Source organism: Aptenodytes forsteri, unplaced genomic scaffold (genome assembly GCF_000699145.1).
Source record: "Aptenodytes forsteri isolate BGI_AS27 unplaced genomic scaffold, ASM69914v1 Scaffold109, whole genome shotgun sequence".
NCBI lineage: Eukaryota > Metazoa > Chordata > Aves > Sphenisciformes > Spheniscidae > Aptenodytes > Aptenodytes forsteri.
This window is the reverse complement of record NW_008794431.1, coordinates 2,720,845-2,742,627: the sequence shown is the minus strand read 5'-3', so window position 1 is coordinate 2,742,627 and position 21,783 is coordinate 2,720,845. Positions and strand designations below refer to the sequence as shown.

General features: G+C 39.8%; 1 protein-coding gene across 1 annotated transcript in view; it reads right to left on the bottom strand.

Annotated features, from left to right (window-relative positions):
- The window catches only part of ANKRD50 (ankyrin repeat domain 50), a 42,829-nt gene that overhangs the window by 4,831 nt on the left and 16,215 nt on the right, over window positions 1-21,783 (bottom strand). The window contains exons 2-3 of the mRNA XM_009289499.2: window positions 12,671-12,900; window positions 787-4,334 (exon numbers count right to left, since the gene is read on the bottom strand). Coding sequence (XP_009287774.1) covers window positions 790-4,334; window positions 12,671-12,900 — 3,775 coding nt within the window. The 3' untranslated portion in view covers window positions 787-789. The remainder of the gene's footprint in view (window positions 1-786; window positions 4,335-12,670; window positions 12,901-21,783) is intronic.

The following is a 21,783-nucleotide window of genomic DNA, read 5'->3' as shown; positions in this document are numbered from 1 at the left end:
TAAAAAAGATAAACCTCATCAGGAACAGGGAGAAAAATAGTTCTATTTTAGCTGACTCACTGACAATTCATGTCTGAAAAAGCTACGTAAAATTCCTTCTGCAGCTTAAAATTCAGTATGAGAGAGAAAGTGAGAAATCTAAATGAACTCCACTGATTAAGAACTACAGAATGGTCAGAAAATTGGTACCATAACATAGATTCTAATCTTGCTCTGAGGAATGCCATCTCTTTTATAGGAGGGTTACCTTCACAGGAACAGAAATATAAAATCAAAGCTTTAGTGTAGTATTTGAAGTTTTTAATTTTTAGATAATTATGCTACTGAGATTTCACATTTAAAATCCAAATTCACAAAAGTGGTTGCCTGTAACTTACAAGAATCTTCAGAAACTTCCTGAAAAGCATTTTTGTAAATAATGAAATAACTACTGTATCTGAAAATATCACGTATTAAAAATCCCAGCTGTCCTTACGTTTGAAAAGAAAGTTCCAAATCAATGCTACATGCAACTTGCTGTTTTATTCAGTCACGTATCAAAGACAGTGGGGTATGATTTGAGCAATCAGAATTTAACAGAAAATATGATGGTGATGCAATTCCTCTATGGTTGATGCTTTTAAACGACAGCAAAACAAATACTTGCCAGGTTAAGACTTTAACATTCACGGTTTTAATTAAGAAACAATTATGATGATAAAACGACAACGAAAGGCAATTTTAGCGTATTTAAAATGCACACGATGAAATACACGCATTTGCTTCCTTCATGACCGGACAGGTTACCTTTTATAATGGTGTTTCCTTCTTGTAGTTGAAACTTGGGTCGCTACCTTCAATCTGAAGTTTTAAGGCTTGCTTAAGGCTGAGCTCTGTCTCTGCGGGAGGATAGCCTTCCAGTACTTCCTGATGCCCTCTATCCTGCACCGTTCGTGGGACAGAAACCCTACCGAGAAAAACCTGATTGCTCTGAAGATGGTAATTTGGATTCGTCATAATTCCGTTTCTCTTCTTCTGTTCTCCGCTCTGTTGGTGAATTAGGAACTGTTGCTGAGATCGACCAACTTCTTGCTGAGCTGGCGGGACCAAAATTTTGCACTGTGGCTCTGCCGGCATTGATTTAAGTGGCACACTTGTCCCAGATTTGGCAATAGGTACTCGTTTATCAAACTGAGTCATTTCATACTCTAACACTTTTGGTTGGGAGGAACTACTTTGTTTTATTTTTTTTCCAGCTGACCCAGATTTGCTGGAGTTGTCCGTTTTCCCCCCTTTGTTAGCTTTAGTTGATTTCAAACTAGGTTTTACTTGGCTCCATTCAAATTCACTACTTGGTGAATTGTGATTTTGACTCAGGGAATGAGTTGTGGAAGAAGGAGAAACAATAGACTGCCTACTTCTGCTGCGTGGCAGGGAATGCTGCTGTATTTGCTCTGTGAATGACAGGCTGTGGAAACTATCAATGGGCACTGTCTGAGCAGTCGCAGTCGACGATGTGGTGCGGAGAGAAGAATTTTTGGAACTTTTCAGGGAATTATTTGATAAAGATGACTTCTGACGGTCAACCGTAGAATCAGGCGACTCCGAAGGAGAACTGAAGGCGTGAGCAGGCCCATTAGATAAGCCACGCATACTAGGCTGCATATCTCCACCAGTACTCCCTGAACTATTTGACTTCATTGTTAATGACTGCATTTTAGAGGAGACTGACTGTAAGGGTTTTTGCTCCATTGTGTGGACTGGAGATGGAGTGCAACCATTCAGAGTAGACGCACCATATTTTTCCAGCAATTTAATAATCTGAGAGTGTCCATTTTTAGCTGCAACACGCATAGCAGTGCGCCCAAACTGGTCGGCGTGATTTGGATCAGCACCATGCTCCAGTAATATCTGGACAACGTCAATGTGCCCTTCTTGGGCTGCAATGCAGAGTCCAGTAGCACCTTGATTACATGTATGGTCAACCAGAGCTCCATGCTCAATGAGAAGCTGCACTACCTTCACATGACCTTGCCATGCAGCAGACTGCAAAGCTGATCTCTTCTCATTATCTGCAGCATTCACATCAGCATGGTATGTTATCAGCACCTGTACCATCTCCAAATGGCCCTGCCAGCAGGAAACATGGAGTGCTGTTCTTCCTTCAGCATCACTTGCTTCTACGTTTGCACCATTTTCTAAAAAATACTCAGCCATCGTAAGCTGGTTTTCTAATGCTAAGATATAAAGTGTTGGCCGGCCATCAGCATCTTTGTAGTTTACATCTGCTCCATGGCTGAGCAGTAGTTCAACTATATCTCTGTGACCTTCTAAAGCAGCAACCCGGAGAGCGTTTCTCCCATCATAGCCTCTCTGATCAATGTTGGATTTATTTTCCAGTAATATCTGCACACAATCATAGTGACCTTCTTGTGCAGCTAATATGAAAGGTATACGTCCATCGTTATCAATTTCATTTGTTCTAGCACCTTGTTCTATAAGAGCTTCACATATCAACCTGTGACCTTCAAAAGCTGCCATATGCAAAGGTGTCCAGCCTGCATCGTCTCTATGATTTTCATCTAGCCCCCTGTCCAGCAGAGTCCGTACTACTTCAACGTTGCCTTGCGCAGAGGCTATGCTCAGAACCGTTCTCCCTTCACTATCAATGCTATCAACAGCTGCACCCCAAAATAAGAGAGTGTTTACAACTGAAGCATGGCCCATGGAGGCTGCTGCCAGAAGTGGCGTACGACCATTGTTGTCTGTGTGATCAACATCAGCTCCTCCTTCTAGAAGCAGATCAACAACATCTACATGTCCTTCATAAGCAGCTACCAGCAGTGGAGTCATGCCGTCTTTATCGCAATGGTCAACTTCAGCACCACGGTCAATTAGAAGACTAACCACTGAGGCATGTCCCTTACTGGCTGGTACACAAAGCGCAGCGACAGAGAGCGCAGTCCTTCCATCCACATCCTCATGGTTTACCTCTGCACCATGGTCCAGCAGGTGCTCCACGATCTCTTTATGCCCCATGTACGCGGCTGCAATCAAAGCTGTTCTGCCCTCATTATCAGCTTTATTAACTTCAGCACCATGTTGAAGCAGATTCAGCACAATATCTTCATGTCCTCCCCAAGCTGCTGCTCTCAGCGCCGTTCGACTATCAGCATCTGCACAGTCCACTTTGACTCCAGCATAAAGGAGCGCAGAAACCACCTCTGTGTGCCCACCCCACGCTGCAGATCGCAATGCCGTCCAGCCATCATGATCAGTGTGATTAACATTAGCCCCACATCCGATCAAGCAATTGACAACCTTGGTATGTCCCTGCCGAGCAGCTAAGGTAAGTGCTGTTTGCCCATGACTATCTTCTATCTCTAAATCTGCTCCCCTTGAAACCAGTAAGTTAACGACATCGAGATTGCCGCTGTACGCTGCATTGGCCAAGAGCGTTCTCCCGTTGGAATCGCACTGGTTTACTGATGCCCCGTTGTCCAACAAGGTGCGAATGGAATCTTCTCTCTCCAGAGCCTGCCGAACAATGCAAGACGTGCGGTCATCTTCACTGTTGACGTGAGCACCAGCTTTTACCAGTAGCTGTAATACTTCTTGTTCTTTAGGAATTAAGGTTGACAGGGAGTCTTTGACAGGTGTGCCATTCCATATCATCCATAAAGCCAGCTCTGAAGTCTCTAACTGTAAATTTGAATTAATTAGATGCAATGCAAACTCTTGAGCTTCTAACGGTGTTAAATCCTTTGCTCGGCAAGTGTAACTCATTGCCAGCATTCTGTGTCCCTCTGCAGCATTACACAAGTATTTCTGTGTACAGTGCTTTACATCTAGCAACCATTCTGCAAAACTGTAATGAAACAAGATTTTTGTATTTCCAAGCCCATCAACAAGGACTTTTGACAGGACATCCAATTTGCGTTGAAAGTCTTCCATCGTCAACGTCATATTTTTGGTCCACACTGCATGATACAATTCCGTTGTGGTTAACGGCCTACAGGCTGCAAGAATTACATTAAGAATAGGCTGGACTTTTGCAAATTGTTTTCTCACAAAAAGTCTCTGACAGAGCCAAAGGTATAGGCCATTTAACGTTCCCGGAATATCACGGATCTCTCGTAGCATAATAAAATTCTCCACAACTCCATCTAGGACACGTTCCAGATACAAAAAGCAACCGCTGCTTTTGATGTGAAGCTGATTCAGCATTTCTGCAGTTTCTTTTGTGAGATGTTGTCTCAGTGCTTCTTCCTGATCTAAACGATGCAGAATATATTGTTGCACATCTTTCACAATATAAGCCTTTCGTAGATCATCCAGACTTATTTTTCGAAAACCTATTAAAAGGGAAGAAAGTCGTTACTATTTCTGACCTAGTTTTGCTTAACTCAATGTTAAAAAAAAAAACAAATAAGAGACAGACATTTCTGGGTATGGAACACTCACAATAATATATTTTGTGTGTACACACAGTGAATGTAAATTAATAATAATAGCAGAGAACTGTGATAATAGACACATTTTTATCATCATCGACTGTAAGAAGAAATACATGTTACTAACGATGAAAATTTCAAAAACCACTTTGAATCAGGCATTGTGTGTCTACCTTGGACAATACTAAACACCTAAGCAAAACCATCGGAACTGCAACCAAAATAAGATTATTAAGTATTATTATATTATTAAAGAAATAATCCCTTCTTCAATGTGGTTATTAATGGAATTCCAAATAATTTTCAGCTATTTAGATTAAGACACTATTATAATTAATATAATTATAGAAGCGGTTATTCACACCTGGTGCAGATGCATGATAAAATGTACCTAAATCACTTTAACTTGATCACCCTAGTTTCTTTTAAAAGCTTTTATGATATAGGAGAGAGAGACACTCAAAGATAGTTTTAAATACCTTTACAACTCTGTGCACTGAAAATTATCTACTTTTTTCAAGTAAGGACTGAGTTTTAGATAAACACCCCGGTTCTTCGGTAGGTGACTCACTGTATAAGGAAACAGGTTCTCTCATGGTTATATGATCTCATTGTTTTTCCAATCTGTTTACTCTTCAGAGGAAAAAAGGGAAGTCATTTCCTACATGCATACTGCGTACAACTCCTCCCTACACGTGTACATGTACACACGCCCCTGCCCAAAGCAAAGAGTGCTATTCTTAGCAGCACGTGCGAAGAAGTCCCTAGGGCAATCTCGGTGGCCGTAAGGCTCTCAAGAATGAGGCGGAATGAAGATGTAGTTGTACGGACTACATGGCTATCTCTGTCATTTAAAACATTTGCTTTGGTAGTGCCAAGTTAAGCATTTGATGAAGACCTACCCTCTTTGATTAATGACACATTACATCGTTTGAACACTACTTTTCCAGAAGCTACGGGAAAACCGCAGAGGTCACAGACACAGCAGCTTAAACTACTGTGTTTTAGGCCAGAACTCTACCTCACTTCTCCAGGGACAGGCTGTAATCTCTTCCTCCCGTGTAGCAGATTGCACACACTTCCTTACAGTCAGCTCAGCTAGTCATAAAAAAACCCCCAACAACCCAACTTCACTTTTCAAACCAAAGCAGTTACTAACCTCCAGATTATATTGAAGGAGAAGCAACCATAGAGCAACGCATTCAACACAATTTTGGCCCCATCTCCACGGAACAAAGAATTTTAAGTGAGACTCTGAAGAATGTTATTTTCAGATCTGTGTTTTTATTGTATTTTAACATTCTGTGGATCAAACTGCTTAGTCTGTGAGCTTGTTCTGACTGAAAATTCAGCCTGATAACAGAGCTGTGTTTTTTGTTCCTGAGTGTCTTCCGCAGAGGTTCTGAATGTCACATTAAGCTCACTCTGTTGTTTGTTTAGTCTACATGAGCATTGTACAAACAGAACAGATTAGAACTGAGAGGCAAACTATGGTCATGTTATTAAGATATTTCTGCTTGCCTTATTAATTATGGTAGCGTTACAAATCTAACAGGACTAAATCAATAGAATACCTAAAACAAAATCATGCTTCTCCCCAAAACATAATTACTGAATAGGACACTTTTGCACAGTCACTTCTCAGGCTAAGACTACGCTAGTAAGATTGTCTACTTGAAGATTTTTCAGTGAGAAGGCCAGGAGGCAGAAAACAATTATTTTGGGGGATTTTTCTCCATTCCACAGAGGCTTTTTTTTGTTTTTTCTTCTCTCAAAAGAAACACAGAACCATCTTTATCCACCGTAATTTGTCACAACTTCAAGTAACGTCCTAACCTGACCTGCAGAATGGCATAATTCATCGATCTACTATGTATTTGATGAAAATACTCTGCACGTAACTTTGTAAAGCCCACAATTCATGTACATAAGCCAGGTAAGAAACTGCACTGAGTAAGGACAGCCAGTGCCCTGTGATTCTGCAGATCCCAAGCGTTCACTTCAAGCGAAAGGCTGTTTCTAGGTTATGAACCTTCAGAAGACACAGAAGTGAAAACAAAGGCTTTAAAAACAGGGCATTGCTTGGTGCACGCATTCACAGTCGTATGCATACGCAGAGCTGTCACCAGACACAAGCGTCCCTTCGGTCATCTCGTGTGGAGGGAACAGCCCTGTTTTGCTCAATTCAGAGCAAATGCAACCACTGCATTCACTCACCTTTCAGTTTTTTGAACCTCTCTGCTTCTCCTAGTCAGGTTTGTACCTGTCACTTGGCTGAATAAGAACAGGCACAGAGCTCTGAAAACCCCTTCTCGATGTGTTTAGTCATAAGTGACTCTGTTCACAACAGCCCCAATCTCTCACATTAATCCCATGCCCACATCCTTCCTTCCAATATATATCTGCGTATGTACGTTATTTTTATTTTTCAATTACTCAAGCGTTTTTTCAGTTTTTGCAGCAGTTGATTTCATTTCCCCCCAACAGGAAAACCTGCGATTCACATGACAGCAATCCTGAGATTTCAGCTCATGTTCAGCGTTGACTGACTAGTGACTGCACTCCACCTCCCCTGACTCCCAGCCTTCACGGGAAAACTTGCAGAGCAATAACTGTTTAAGCGTCTCAGTCCCTATATGTCTGCTTCAAAACCAAAAGACTCTTGCTCATCTTGCAGCGTTCTTTGAATACCAATTTTCATTTTGCTTCCCCACATGGGTGGGAAAGTGAACAAAAACATTTTAGATGTGATTTAAAAAAAAAACCCAAGCCCTCCAAAAAAATTAAAAAAGGAAGGGTTTGTGGTGGTTTCCCCCTCCCCGCCCTTGGATGAGGCTGTGTCATTACTTTGTTCCATATTAGGGTTAAAAATACTGCCCTACTCTGTACTTACCGGAGACATACCAAATGTCTAAGCACTTCAGCCAAGCAAATAAATTTCAGAAGACTTCAGAGCAGTGAATATTCCAGAAGTCAGTAATTTAAACAATTTGATCGGATGTATGTTCACGGAAGCTAAAAATTGTTTCTTTTCTTTTGTAATATTTCCAAATATTCCTTGTTAATGAGATCCTATATATCGTATCTGAAGACAAGTTTGTACAGCAATAAGCACACTACACTCACACAGATCTTCACACATCCCAGGGATGATATGCTCTTTAAGGGCTGGGATTAACAAACTGCCATTGTAACAGACTTTTGAACAGAAATAGGTTGTTAATTTTAACCACTGCACCATGCCATACTATAATAAGCAAATAATTCAAAAAAGGCCTTATAGATTTATTTATTTTTTTTTTAAATCTCAAATTCTTGTTGCTAGCTTGAAGGAGGAAAACAAAGCTGTGTTTTTTCACCCGATCTATCTAAATGAGGTCATTTTACATTTCCAAAGATCCTGCAAACATGCCTTTCAACCCTACCAGATACAATAAGTCACTTTCACAGACAAGAAGCACCAAAACATTAAGAGAAAGCTCATTTTGTTTCAGATGCATTCCCATGAACTACTTAACCTCAGCAAAACAGGAGTACAGCAGACAGAACTTGCAGTCCCGCGACCCTGCTTTTTGCATTGTTAAAATTTTTCTTACAACACATCACTTTCAACCCAATGGGAGCTCCAATATGGATTTTCCTGATTTATTAAATTCCTGGCAGTTCTGTAAACAAATCAGTTCCAAATGTATTTCTTGGCAAGATCTAGGGTCATTCAAAGGAAAGGAAAAAAAAAAAAGTATCTTGGCTATATAAATACTTTTACAGTATGTCAACCTTTTCAAACTTTGATAATAAAAAATAAGCTATTAACTAGTAGGTTCCAGTAAATACTTTAAAATATCCTCCTACTTTCGTATCTTTAAATACCTTTACATAAGTAAATTACAAAAGTTTTAAATACATTTTAATATATTTCATTTAACTGAATTGTTAACTTTAAAGTCATCTAAATGGTTAAAAACATGGCAATGATTTGGCATTAATAATTTACACTGTTGATCTAAGCATATATTAAATTAGGTATTTCTATGGCCATTTATGCACACCTGCTCAAAAAGAATAACGTATCCAGCAGAGTAAAATGCACCTGAAAACTCAAGCAGCACGCTTTGCTTCTAGTGCATTTGCAGTATACTATGCATTACGAACTTCACTGCATCTACCACAGGTGCTAAGAGACACTGAGGCTGAAATCTGCTGCTCTCACTGGTCCGTGTCGTTGCACAGAAGTTTATTTAGTTAGATTTACAGGTAACAGTCCCTTTGAAACAATTTAGTCTTCCCTCTTTAATTACAAAGCAAATAAGTTCAAAATTCACACACAACTTTTTACTAGGAAATATGAAATTCCCTAGTATCGTGTTTTCAAAGTGGTAATCAGAAGAAAGTGGTAATGAGAAGAAAGGAAACAGTAATTAAAAGCTCCCAGTTTATTTCCCAAGCCTTCTAAATAATTTTTTCCCAAACCCAAACCAAAGCAACAAGTAAACTTTTTCAAAGCTTTACTATTATAGAAGCAAATTTTACAACTATATAAATATATAAAAATTATCTTTTATAGTAAAAATCCAACTCCCATAAAGGTTTTAATGTAACATGAAACCACTCAAATAAATTCCAACCTCCAGTGAAAACTCAGAGGACAACTTAGATTTCCTTTTTTGAAGCAATCTCTCCTGAAGTGGCCTCACACCATTTATATTCTGGAATGGCAGCTGATGAGAAAAGGTTCCGTTCCAAATCAGGCAACTGATTTGATTTGGGGATTCAGCAATACGACTACCTGAGCAGCTTCAATTACCAAACAGTACGAGTTTTCTGGGTGCAGAGAAGCTGGGTTGTGATTTTTTACTATATTTCTCTGAACTTTTCACATTTTTGCTTATTTTTTAATTGTAGGAAAGGCTACAAGAAAAACAACCTTCCACATCTATTCAGACCAGAACCAGCAAAGAGCAGAAATATGAGAAAGAGTTATGCTCCCAGGATTTCTAAACCAGAATGAGTCTGGATAAATATTGGCTCTTAATAGCACCTGGCTGGCCGGAACTGAATGATAGATAAAAGAAGAGTGAAAAATGAATGAGAGACTGCCTGCTTTTGCCTACGGATAAGTGGGTGAATGGAGCTTAAGCTGCCTCTGAGGCTAAACTGAACCCTTCCACGTCCACTTTTGATTCTTTTTATTCTAGTTTCCAGGATCTTTCCAGTATCTAACGTTAACTTTACACAAACTACGGCCCCCTGAGACGTGACATCTGCACGGGTTGTACCACACCGGTGCACTCATGCCTCACGCATGAGGAGGAATTCTTTGGATGAAGAATGTCCGTGTTTAACTGATGGGTATAATCAAGCCAGATGCCACAGACATTTGATTTGTGTGTGTAGCAAAAAAGAAGAAATTAAGTAAATGCCTATTAAAAAGCCTCTTTAAACCAATAATTAGAGCATTTGTACATATGCACTTTTCTCTATTTACCTTTATGCTGTTAATGAGAAGGTATCTGCTTTTCACTCAAACGTATCTAAATAAAATAGCCTGATTTTAAAAAGCCTAAAGTTTTTAAATGAACATGATGGATCTTTAAAAAAGGAATTTAATTTTGTAAGAACAACTGCTATGCTTTCAAGATTTAGCCTCATTTTAGAAGAAGCATTTGCATTAGCTAATTAGCTGAAGCATAAAAAAAAATAAAATTGTATGTTCTCTGCCACTTTCAGGTTAGAGGGCTTTTTCAGTTATTTAGAAATACAAGGAAACTTTTTCTAACATTATAATAGAAAGATTGGAAAGACTCTGTTTAATGTAGCTGCTTGACTGTCCATACTGGTCGTCAAATGACAGCGAACGATGATGTGGGAGATAATGTGGGTAATTACGGGCGCAAGACAGAATAGTTACGTTTAGGGAAAAAGTCCATACGAAAAGCAAGGCATGATGTGGCAGTTGGTGACAGTGCACATGCAAGAGAAGGCAGGAGGACACACATTATCTGTTCCCCTCCTTTTTTACTCACTTGGCTGGCTTTTGCTCACTGTGGAGGGTGACCGCAGACTCATGCAGGCATCATTTTACATTTGGTTCATATTTTTGAGGTTGTCTCTGCAGCCACAAGAGGCAAAACCTTTTTTTTTTTTAATTAATGAAAGCTGAGAATCTGAGTAAGGGGAAAAATCTGTAGCACGTTGTGCTACTACAGAATCTGGGAATACAGAAGGGCCCATAACACAAGCTGCAGCAGATGCAGGCACAACTACTCAACTTTCATCAATAAGTCACCAACAAAAGTGAAGGAACAAAGAGGACCAGAATAAACACCCCTCCTCCTTTTCCCATTCTTAGAGTGGTAGGGATGATATATTCACCACTGGCAGCGGCAAGATGACAGTGGATGAGAAAGACTGGACTCCTTCTTCCATGTCATCACTTCTTCTAGCTAGGGAGATGCTTGCAGAACTCTCATCTGTACCGGCCACCCAAAAAAGAGCATCGTCAGGATGTATTGGAAGTATCAGAAATTCAGTACAAGAGCGTCCCAGAGTGCAGCGCACATTATACACCATCTATTTCTTCAGTCATGAGTGCAAAAAAATACTCATCATTGATGTTGAATTCTGCCTGCCGACCAGTTAAATAGCTTTATAAATTGGCTCAGCTAAAAGTAAACATTCAAATACCACAAAGGAGGAGAAGAGTTTGCCCCAGTAGAAGTGTTAATGACAGTCTATCCTTTGCAGGCTAGAACCAGAAAAGAAATGACCATTATCTCAAGTTCTGCAACACAAAGTTGCAAGGTATCTGAAGTTAACAGAAGCTTCAGCCATGCTCCTCACATCCTCACTATACCTTTCACAAACTTGAACATTGGCTGTAAAAAGGAAAATCATCCAACAGTGTTTTAAGCAGGCAACCGTCACATTGGCTGGAATGTCACAGTTTTCTTTCATAGTGGAAAAACCCACCACTTCCTCCAAATAGACCCTAACGTTTCTTCTCAATTTGTGTCCAATTATTTTGAGATTCATTCTTTCTTTGCTGTACCTTTTCCACAGTGAAGATGGGATTATAATATCAGAAGCCAACTTCCTTTATGCTATTCATCAAGTCATTCTCTGTGGAAATAAGAAATTAACTCATTTAAATTAAATTTATTTTAAAGGCAGATCCATTAGTTCTGCTGATTTTTCCTGTCAGGAATTCCATCTGGAAACATACTTAGAAGACAACAGCAATTTTTTAGGACTAGTCTGAAACGTTATATGGTTCAATGGAAAGGAAATAAAACTGCTCTGAAGAAAGTTTTGTCTGTTTTTTTGGCAATGACAATGTAGCTAATCAGCCAAGTTTTGACAAAACTATTCCCATATGAACGCCCAAAGGAGCCCTGCGAAGCTACCCCAAAGTTTCCTTTAATTCTCACATACTCCCAAATACCAATCTTCATGTCTGCCACTGATTAATACAGTACTTCGTTCCAAAATGCAATTATCCCATTGACCTTTTGCCACTGTGGAAATGAGCAAGCCTATGGGTCTACGTTCTATAATCACATTTTTGTCCTAATTGTTGCCTTAATACACACAGGCTTTATACATAGGCCTGGAATCCTGTCTAGATATTGCCCTTTACTACATTTCAGAGAACTTCCAGTAACAATGTCATTACAGTGAAGAAATGATCTCAGACACAGTAAAGCCTGGATGAAGAAGCTGTAAAGAATTTTTTTTACTGTGCAACCTTTGCCAAGAGCATACTCCAAGAATCCACATCTACATTGTTCCCCTCTCAAGTTCCACCTTCAAAGGTTATTCCCCGCTTTCTGAAAATAAGGGGAGAGATTTTAATGGGACATGGGGAAAAAAAAAAAAAAAAATCTTTTGAGGTTGTAAGGAATGGGTGTATACAGCCGACATACTTACGTACTTCCACATCACCTACACTGTTTCAAAGCTTCTTAAAACTAGCAAAGCAACAGGAAAACTCAAAGCAGCCATATACTTTCCAGATGTATTGCGAAGACATAATTTACCTCTAAAATACTTGGCTGATTTAAGCTTTCTATAGTCCTCAGTAAACTGAAATGTGTGTTTTTTAGAATTACCATTTTTGTGATTGTCATTTTTTAGAACTAAGCATGCATCAGTGCTTTCAACCATCACCGAGGGTCTTGTAAATACTACGTCCTAGTTACAGGCTCAGGTAACAAACAATTCCTATGCTCTCTACTCACCTGTAAACATTTTTGTAACAGCTTTACTCTGCTTGCGGGCAGAACACAGGAGGAGCAGCCAGGAAGGGAAGAACTCAAAGTGGCCAGCTAAAAGCTCGGCTATTGTTCCAGATAAACTCGTGGAAGTCTGTTCACCCTCGGAAACGTTACAGCCCTCGTCAACCGAATCTACGAGCAGGAAGAGGCTCTGCTGAGGGGGCTTCATTCCCAAGAGAGGGAGCAGAATGCACCTGTAAGGAACATAAAAATCAGTATTTTAAAAGACATTTAACGATACATTGACTATCATACGGTCATTCGAATTGAAGCTATGATCAACTTAAAATGCAAAGTTATTTTTCAAACAGTCTAAGGAATTTTTTAAAATAGTTACCACAGAAAATACTGAGCTAAACTGAACTAACAGAAATAGAGACAGTTTGAACAGTCAGTGATGTAATTCTTGCTTAGGCAATATTACTTTTTAATGAACTTATAATTTATAACAGTATTTTAAAATGATGTAATGTTGTTCAAGGCTCATTGCAAGACTTGGAAAAATGTTGCTTCACTAAAAAAGAAGCTACTTGGTCTAAAGTTTAAGAACTTCATTACTGTTGTCTCTGTAACAACAACAAAGTTGTTATTGCTTATCAGAAATGAATAGCAAACAATAGTTGCTCATGAAACAAAAGTCTAAATAAAAGACACATGAAATATCATAACTCAAAGAGTTCAAGTCTGAATGAATAACAGTTTTACAAAGAACCATACCTTCACAAATGAAATGCAAATTAATTTAGTAGCAGACCGAGGCATTTAGTAGTGACTTTGATGTATTAGTTTTTATTTATATTGAAGTTGCCAAATTCATATTACTGGAAAAGGATTGTCTGCATCCTCAGGATGCCAGCATCTATACCAACACACCTGATTGCACAGCTAAAAATCTCAAATTTGCACGTATTGTTGCCCCCCTTAACGGTACTCCACTCTGCACTTACATGTATCTTTACATAGCTACTACATAACTGTCATGCGTCTACCCAGTATTTCCACGCTACACTACTATTTTTTGGGAAACTTCATAATGATTTAGGCCTGGAAGTTTCACCGACTAAATTACTTTTAAATACATTTGGCAAGTAAACTTTGACTTTATAGTAAAAAGATTCAGAAAATGAAATGAGGTGAGAGAAATACATATCTAAGAGTTTACTCTCTTTTGTAGATTTGTTGTCTGCACGTGTCCAGAAGCCATGCATGTCTTAAGTATTTTTTGTTTTACTCAAGACCATAATATTCTTTCTTCATTTGTTTTACTGAACAAATTCATCTTCAGAAGACTTTGGTCAACACATTATTACTTGCTAAGCATTTAAATTGGCATATAGGCAAATCTTGCCTGTTAATGGAAGAACGCCACCCACTTCAGAAATTATTCGTAAGCACTGTTAGTGGAATGTTTGTTATTTTCTGGTTTTCTGACTGAGAAAAATGCAAAACGGAAACAAAGTGGTGCACCTTTCATGTCCGACAGTAACAGCAGAATCTAGCGGAGCAAACTACGTGATCACGCTTGGAGAAGTTTCCCCAAAGGTATAAAAAGGAAGTACAAAATACTTGCGTTCTGAAAGTATTCGGTATTAAATGGATTTTAAATCCTTAACACTGCCCCCACCCCCCCCTTTTTTTTCCAGATGCACAAGACTACTGAGATTTCTTGGTACTTCCACAGCTAGTTACTCTTTCAGAAGATGCCTGAAGTACAACTAAAATCACTGTTCACTAAGCTGGGAAGTTAAGCAGCTACCAATTTACAGAACAGGAAATTAAAGTAGCCATAAGGTTAAAATTACTTTCCTAAGTGATGCCAATCCCACAATGAAAGGAGGCAGTTGGAAATGACCACATTTTCTACCCCTTCCCCCACCAGAATGCCGCCTTGCCCCCTCAGCTATTTACGTCAAGGCATTTTCCCTGCAACATTTCTTTTTCTATCAAAACCAATTTTATTTTCACATAGTTCTCTATATGAAATTACTTTTCGAGTATGAATGTTACTACGAGATATGAAGAAATGGTAATGGTATCTTAAATTAAAATCTCACTTAAAATCTGTGTGACCCTAACGAAATGCCTACAAAATCTTAGGAGCATCCAACAACGTTCTTGTGTCAGTATTTACCTGTTGGGAATACCACCAAGAAAAGCTAACTGTCGTGTCTGGGAAAGAGTCCCAAATCATTCTCCTTAATTCCTGCCGTATGTAGCAGTTGGCTGTAGTAGGTCAAATCAAAAGGTTCACCCTGCCTCCAAACAGGGTTGAAAGCAGATGTCTAAGGAATAATGTAAGCACCAGGCAAGCACTAAACCACATTCTCCCAGAACTCTCAGGGACCACCACAAACAGTGCTTCCAGGGACTTTCTGAACCGGAGAGTCAGTCTTTGCCTTTAACATCCCTTAACTGACCACGCTTTCACAGGTTTGTCCAAGTCTTCTGTGAACCGATTTAAGCCTCTGGCATCCGCAACATCCCGCGGCAAGGCCTTCTGCAGCTTAGATACACACTGCGTGGGGAAAAAAAAAATCACTTCCTTTTGTAGTTTTAAATCCAAACCATTTGTTTCATTTGATAACCCTTTTGCTTCTGTGCTGGAATGGACAGTGAGCAATTATGCCATATTCACCTTCTCCATGCCATTTGTAATCTTCTGGCTTTATCACAGCCTCCCCGAGCCATTTCTTTCCAGGCGGAAGAGTCCTAGCATATTGACGGTGCTTCCTAAAAAGCTATTCCACAGAGCCTTGTCTCCCTGTGCTCTGCTTTTACCCACTTCACAATACTTGTATTTCTGAATCTTAACAGAACTTAAATTCCACTAGGAAAAATATACGCACGTATACTTATATATACATGCATATAAGAAATGAGGCACAATGACTTCTCCCAGCTTACAGCAATATTATTAAGAGCGTGGCATCGACAAGACATTGATAAGGCTTTCTCTTAAAGTGCCCTTAGAAGTTGTTTGATAAACTTCTGCTCTTCCTAGACGTTTTCTCTCTCTCGAGTTCAGAGTGGATGCCAAGTAACATAATAGCAAAACTTCAGAGACGGTAAGTGCTGTGCTAATTTGCCAGAAGTCACGTCATGTTTACCTCCATAATATGACTTAGTAATTCCACTCCCCTACAATTTCTTGCTTGCATAGGAAAATTACATGAATCAACACGGAATTAACAATGTCTTACAAGAACTTCCATAAATGGTGATTCATCTACAGATTGTTGTTAACAGATTGCTTAATTTGCAGAGTGCCTCTCAAAAGATTAGAAGTTGATTTTCTTTACCCTCTGAACGGATAACAGCTTTATCTTCAACTTTTATATTCAATACAGATATAAAAGTGGTTATCATTACAGACAATTTCTGATATGGAAATCGTGATTTAAAACAACAAAATTAACTAGTAAAAATACAAAATCTCTAGAGAAAACAGCACAATTAGGAAATTTAAATGATGGAATTCATTTTAATGGCAATGTAATGTAATGACTTATTTATGCAGAGCAAAGATGTTTTGCACGCTCTCTAGCAAATAAGGAGTCCTCAGAACAATGAGCCATCCCACAGAATTCTTCAGGATTGCTACCGTGTCGACTGAACCCACGCAAACATGATTTTCCACACATGGAAGGAATATATACAGGCTATGCTGAAGTTCTGCTTATGATTATCCTTGAGATTTTTAGATTGGATCCACAAAAATACCAAGACACAACAGAACAAAGTAGAAAGATAGCAGCGTTGTCCACAAAGGCTGAAAAGACAGTCACAGTGGAATGCACATACTTGCTAAAAAAAAAAAAAAAAAAAAGGCAAACACACATGCCAAATAACAACTAATGAGTGGTTCTAGGAGCAAAAGAAGTTATAAATCCTAGTTTCTTATGAATGTGTTCCTCCTATTTGATTGTCTCTGGTGTACAGGAAATTCAGTTATGTCCCCACTTAAATTGTTTGATGCCTGTTACAGCGTGACTGTAGCTTATCCCTAAAAGGGCTCCCTTTTCTCTATCTAGCTGCTAGCATTCACTACTGACAAACACACAGGACAAGCGTATAAAACTCATCTCCTAAGCAAGCCAGAAGCAGCAAGGAGAAAAAAAAAGACACACACCCTCCCCATTTTTCAGACTCCAAGTGCTGCTACTTTTAGCAAAACATGAAATACTTCAAATTTCATGATAGAAATGACTGATTTGGAAATCTGCTCAACTACTACTACTACAGCTCTTACATTTCTTTTTCTACATCAGTATGACAATTCTTTAACAAAATGCCTTTTGTGTCCCCTTCTTGCCAACAGGTTATAGTTTAGCACTTGTATTTCAGTTACAGCCGCTGATGCCAAGAAGAACCATCCCAGAGGTCTGCGTCGGGAATTGACAAACTCTGCTCTTTTCGAAGGAATTTTGTAAAAAAGCAGACAATATCATTGTCCCACACATAGCCTTCCTTGCTTTCTCATCCTGCTTTTTTGCAAATGCTTCTACACCAGATTCCTTGAGCAAATTCACCAGTTATCTGTCATATTCCTAACCCCTGCATATTAAATTAGCCTCTTCCCCCTCCTTCCTTCCTTAGTTATTGAGGGGTTAACTTTTCCTCCTCATTTTAAACTGTTAGATGCCTCCAAACATTTTTATTCAGAGGAAACAATCTCTGTAAGCTACAGCTAGGGAGCCAGCTTCAGGATTAATTCCGAAAGCGGGCACGTACCCTGCGCTCTTGCAAAGGTGGAACGTGAAACTGATTTTGTATCCGCAGACCAAAACCGTAACATTTTCACCAGTGTTATATGGAGCAAAGCCTACTGTCCTCTTCCAAGCTTCGCTGCTACCTTCGCCAAGCCTGCGGAGAGCCTCCGAAACGGTGCAAATGCAATCAGAGTGGTACGGCGCTCCGAACAGCCCAGGGGAGCAGGACCCCACCGCAGCCCGGCAGACCCCCAGCCCAGGGGCGCACACTCTCTTCTACACCAGGCCAACGCTATCGAACAGGTCAGGGATACACTTCGGCCCACACACAAATTGCTTCGGGCTGGCTAGCAAGAAAGGACCCGTATTAGCCCCGAGCACGCAAGCAGCACATTTCAACTGCAGCTAATTTATGCTGCGTATATCGTCCCCTACTCCCGCTCTGCCTGCGTAAGTTTTTCTTATGTACCAAGAGAATGGCACTGTGCTGTGTGCTTGTTCTGGTTTGGACCATGTGCAACGTCATCACTCAGTGGCTGGATCCGCTGTTTGGGCTGTATTTTTTTTTACTGTTGCATTTTGTCAGGTTGGAAAGAACAACCTCCCATTGGCAGTGCTGCAAGTTCAAAAACACCACTACAGGACACGAGCACAAGAAAAGTAAGGCAAACATCCCAAGTGGATTTTTAAGAACGGTGCTAAGTGCTCCGAGTGATGTTTATTGCTGGCAGGTAAGGTTGCCCTTATGCTCTACTTTAGCTTATCTGTCTCCCCCGCTCTGTATTTGGGAGTTCTAAAACGTTAGGAAGCTGGCATTCTCCTGCCTGAGTTCACCAACACCTCCCTGCTGAGATCCCCGCAGAACATCATCTTTCCTAAAGACCATTTGCATTTCAAAAAGGAAAGCAATATTCATTGTCAGTGAGACAGTTAATACGTGATATTTACAGTTAAGTTAATATTAATGCCACTATTCCGAGTCACAAGAAACGGTAGTGCCAGTAGGCAATCACACAGAATAACAGAAAATAGCCGCAAACTCCGTGAGGATTGTAATTCCTTGGAATTGAAGTAATTCCTTGGAATTGAAGTAATTCCTTGAGGATTGTAAACGCATGCTGAAAAAATGTATTCATAATACCATGGATGAATAGGTTTGGCGATTACTAGCAACATGGTGGAGCGGATCAACTGATATCAGCAATCGAGGTTACATCGAGTTTTACCTGAATTTATTATTCGATTGGCAAAAGTTTGCCAATAGAACCTCATAAAACATGCACCTTACATGAGAGCGAGAACACAGTGCTGTCCTCTGCATGAGATCCGAATGCCTCGTACAGTTTACAGGAAATTGCTCATTTGCACATTTGATCTAAAGATTGAAGTAATGGAGGAATATGCCTATATATATTGGATGGATATCTTTTTTATATATATATACACACACATATAAAAAGAGTTTCAGTACCTAGTGTTTAACAAAATAGACAATTCTTCAAACGCTAGTCTCAATCTTCGGAAAAGCAAACAAGCATCTTCCTTCTTATCGGTGGTTTACAACACGATATATCACAGCAGTTTACCATGTAATTTTTAAGACACTCATTTCCATTTATGTTGTATCAGAAAATACAGAAAATGAAGTACAGAGTGAAACTGTAAATAAGCCAACTGTATTTACATCACGTTGTAGTAATTTTTGTCAGCAACATAAGAAGTAGCGGGATTTTTGCCTAAAAATCACACACAGAGACCTCGCAAAAATCCTAACCAGCAAGTGGAAACCTGATGCTGCCTCTGCCAGCTCCGAATCAGGTATAGCAGAAGCTCCATCCTCCCCAGCCCACTGCTGGGGGACACGCAGGGAAGGAGAAGGCTCTCTAGGGCAGTTAAGAGCTGGAGGTGCTGCACGACAGCAAAAGGGGAAGGAATTATGTTATACTGGCATTACAGAAGGGAGCCCAGGCCATTGCAAGATACCTGAGGGCACAAATCTATATGCAACGGGGTTTTTACTACTTCCACTGCTCATGGAATAAACATAAAAGCTTTAAAATGTCTAAGAATAGAAAACAAAACGCAAAACTCCACATTTTTTTAATCATCTGTACTTACAAAATTCTCACAAGTGACAGCAAATACCCCACCTCGCTCTCCACTGCCTCATGAGCTTATAGACACATGTTCATTTGTATATTATAGTAATCCAGGGGCTGGCTGGCAGAATATAATCCGTTAAGGATGTCCCCCCAACAGTTTCCAATTTGCATTTAAAAGAATGAAGCCAGTGAAGATAAATCTGTTAAAGACTGTTAGAAGCTTCAGCAAAGACAGACGTATGCCAGTAGCTGAATTTTTCCTCTTTCGTTTTCCAAACTGCGTATGGGGCATAGGTCACAATAAAAGAAGAGAAGGTAAATTTCACTTCTAATAAAATTGACAATTCCTGCTGCTCAGTTGATGAAATATTACCCTCTTTCCGAGAAGACTGTCAGCAGCTGTATTCACACCGAAAGAAAAACCAGAGCATCTTTACAAATTACTTGCAGTACTGTTTGTAGATTAGTGAGTTTTACTTTGTCCTATGACAGGCATTTATGTCTTATGGATGACTGACAGTAAACAGTTTATTTACCTGCCTCGTAATGCATTCTGGCTAATGATTAAAAAGGAAATTCTAATGGTCAAGTACAATTGCTGCTTTCTGTATAGTATCGCCCCAATTCTTGGCACTATATACATGCGTAATACCGGCCTTTGCTTCTTACTAATCACCCAGCTGCTCATACTGGCAATAACATCCTGAAAAACATACACACAGGACCCTTAACTAGCCGTGAAAGTATTCGAGAAATACAAGGGCTGTGAAGCGTAGAACACTTCTACACTTAAAAAGCTGCGAAATAAGACATATGGCTAAGCATGGCAAAAGTGAACTGACCCAGTTTGATGTGTGCACACCGGTGTACGTACCGACGGATTCGATCAGGTTATTGAGGTACCCGTTCCGTAATTTTTCAACATGATAAAGTGTACTGCAACTGATTACGACTTTCTGACAAAGTGCAATACTGGAATTATACACACTCATGGACTACAGTATAACATAGATTATTGTTTCGAGTAAATTATTTATTTACAGGCTGCACAGAAAGACAAACTGGCTCTAGCAGTTCTACCCAACTACGGTTAGTCTTATGAAGGAAGAGGCAGAAAGAAGAAAAGGAAAAAAAACCCTGAGAATCACCTATTGGGAAAGCTCTAGGTACAGTACATGGATGTGAATGTAGGGTCTGGTCTTTTCAGAAGCGGTGAATTAGAAACAGCAGGCAAGTCTTGTGCAATTCACTACCTGATTTTGCAATGTCTTGTAGCAACCTGGGTTTTACTTGTAATTGTAAAGCAGACTTGCAGTCCCACAAGGAGAGCACAAAAGCTAGCTGCAGGACATCAGGCCAGACAACGGCAAGAGTTTATCGTAGAACCAGCGCCATCGGTCATCCATAAACAGCATGCAGGTCCCCTGTGTATTGATTAGACACCTCCTACTGTCTCATACAAATATATAGGTGATTTTTGCCTATAAAGCATTGCCAGCAGATCTACTGGTGGATTTACTCACAATCTCAGAAAATAGAAACCTTAAGAGCAAATATTTTGGTGTAATAGTTGGACTGCCTAGAACAGTTTGCAAACAACTCAGCTATTATAAAGGACAGACAACTGTAGCTGAAAACCATTCACACCTGCTACCATGAGCAGGTTGACTCTATATATTTTTACATGGAATATATTTGCCATATGTGCTAACATATACAATATGTTCTAAACTACTCGGAGTCTGACATACAAAAATCTGCGTCCCTACCAAAGGCAAAGAGGAGGAGAGTACAGGAAACAATGCAGACGTTTTCCTGAACACGTAATATAAAATAGTAATTTATTCTGCTCAAACTCTCCCAGTTGTTTTTAGTGATGGAGAGGTCATCTAGTCCACTTCCCCGCCTACAGCCAGATCAGCTCTACATCTGTCAGCCCTGAGAGATACTAGTCTAGGCATTCCTAAAGACTTCCAGTGATCAATACTCTGTCTCCCCAAGCAACCTATTCCACTGCTTCAATATTCTCGTAATTGGGAAGTTTTCCCCTTCCCCCCGTGTCTAACCTTAACCTGTTTTCCTGAAATTTAAACCTTGTACTTTTTGCCCTGTTACTTGTGTCCCAGGGATACGTTGAGGTGCTGGAGCGTGTCCAGAGAAGGGCAACGAGGCTGGTGAGGGGTCTGGAGAACAAGTCTTATGAGGAGCGGCTGAGGGAACCGGGGTTGTTTAGCCTGGAGAAAAGGAGGCTGAGGGGAGACCTCAT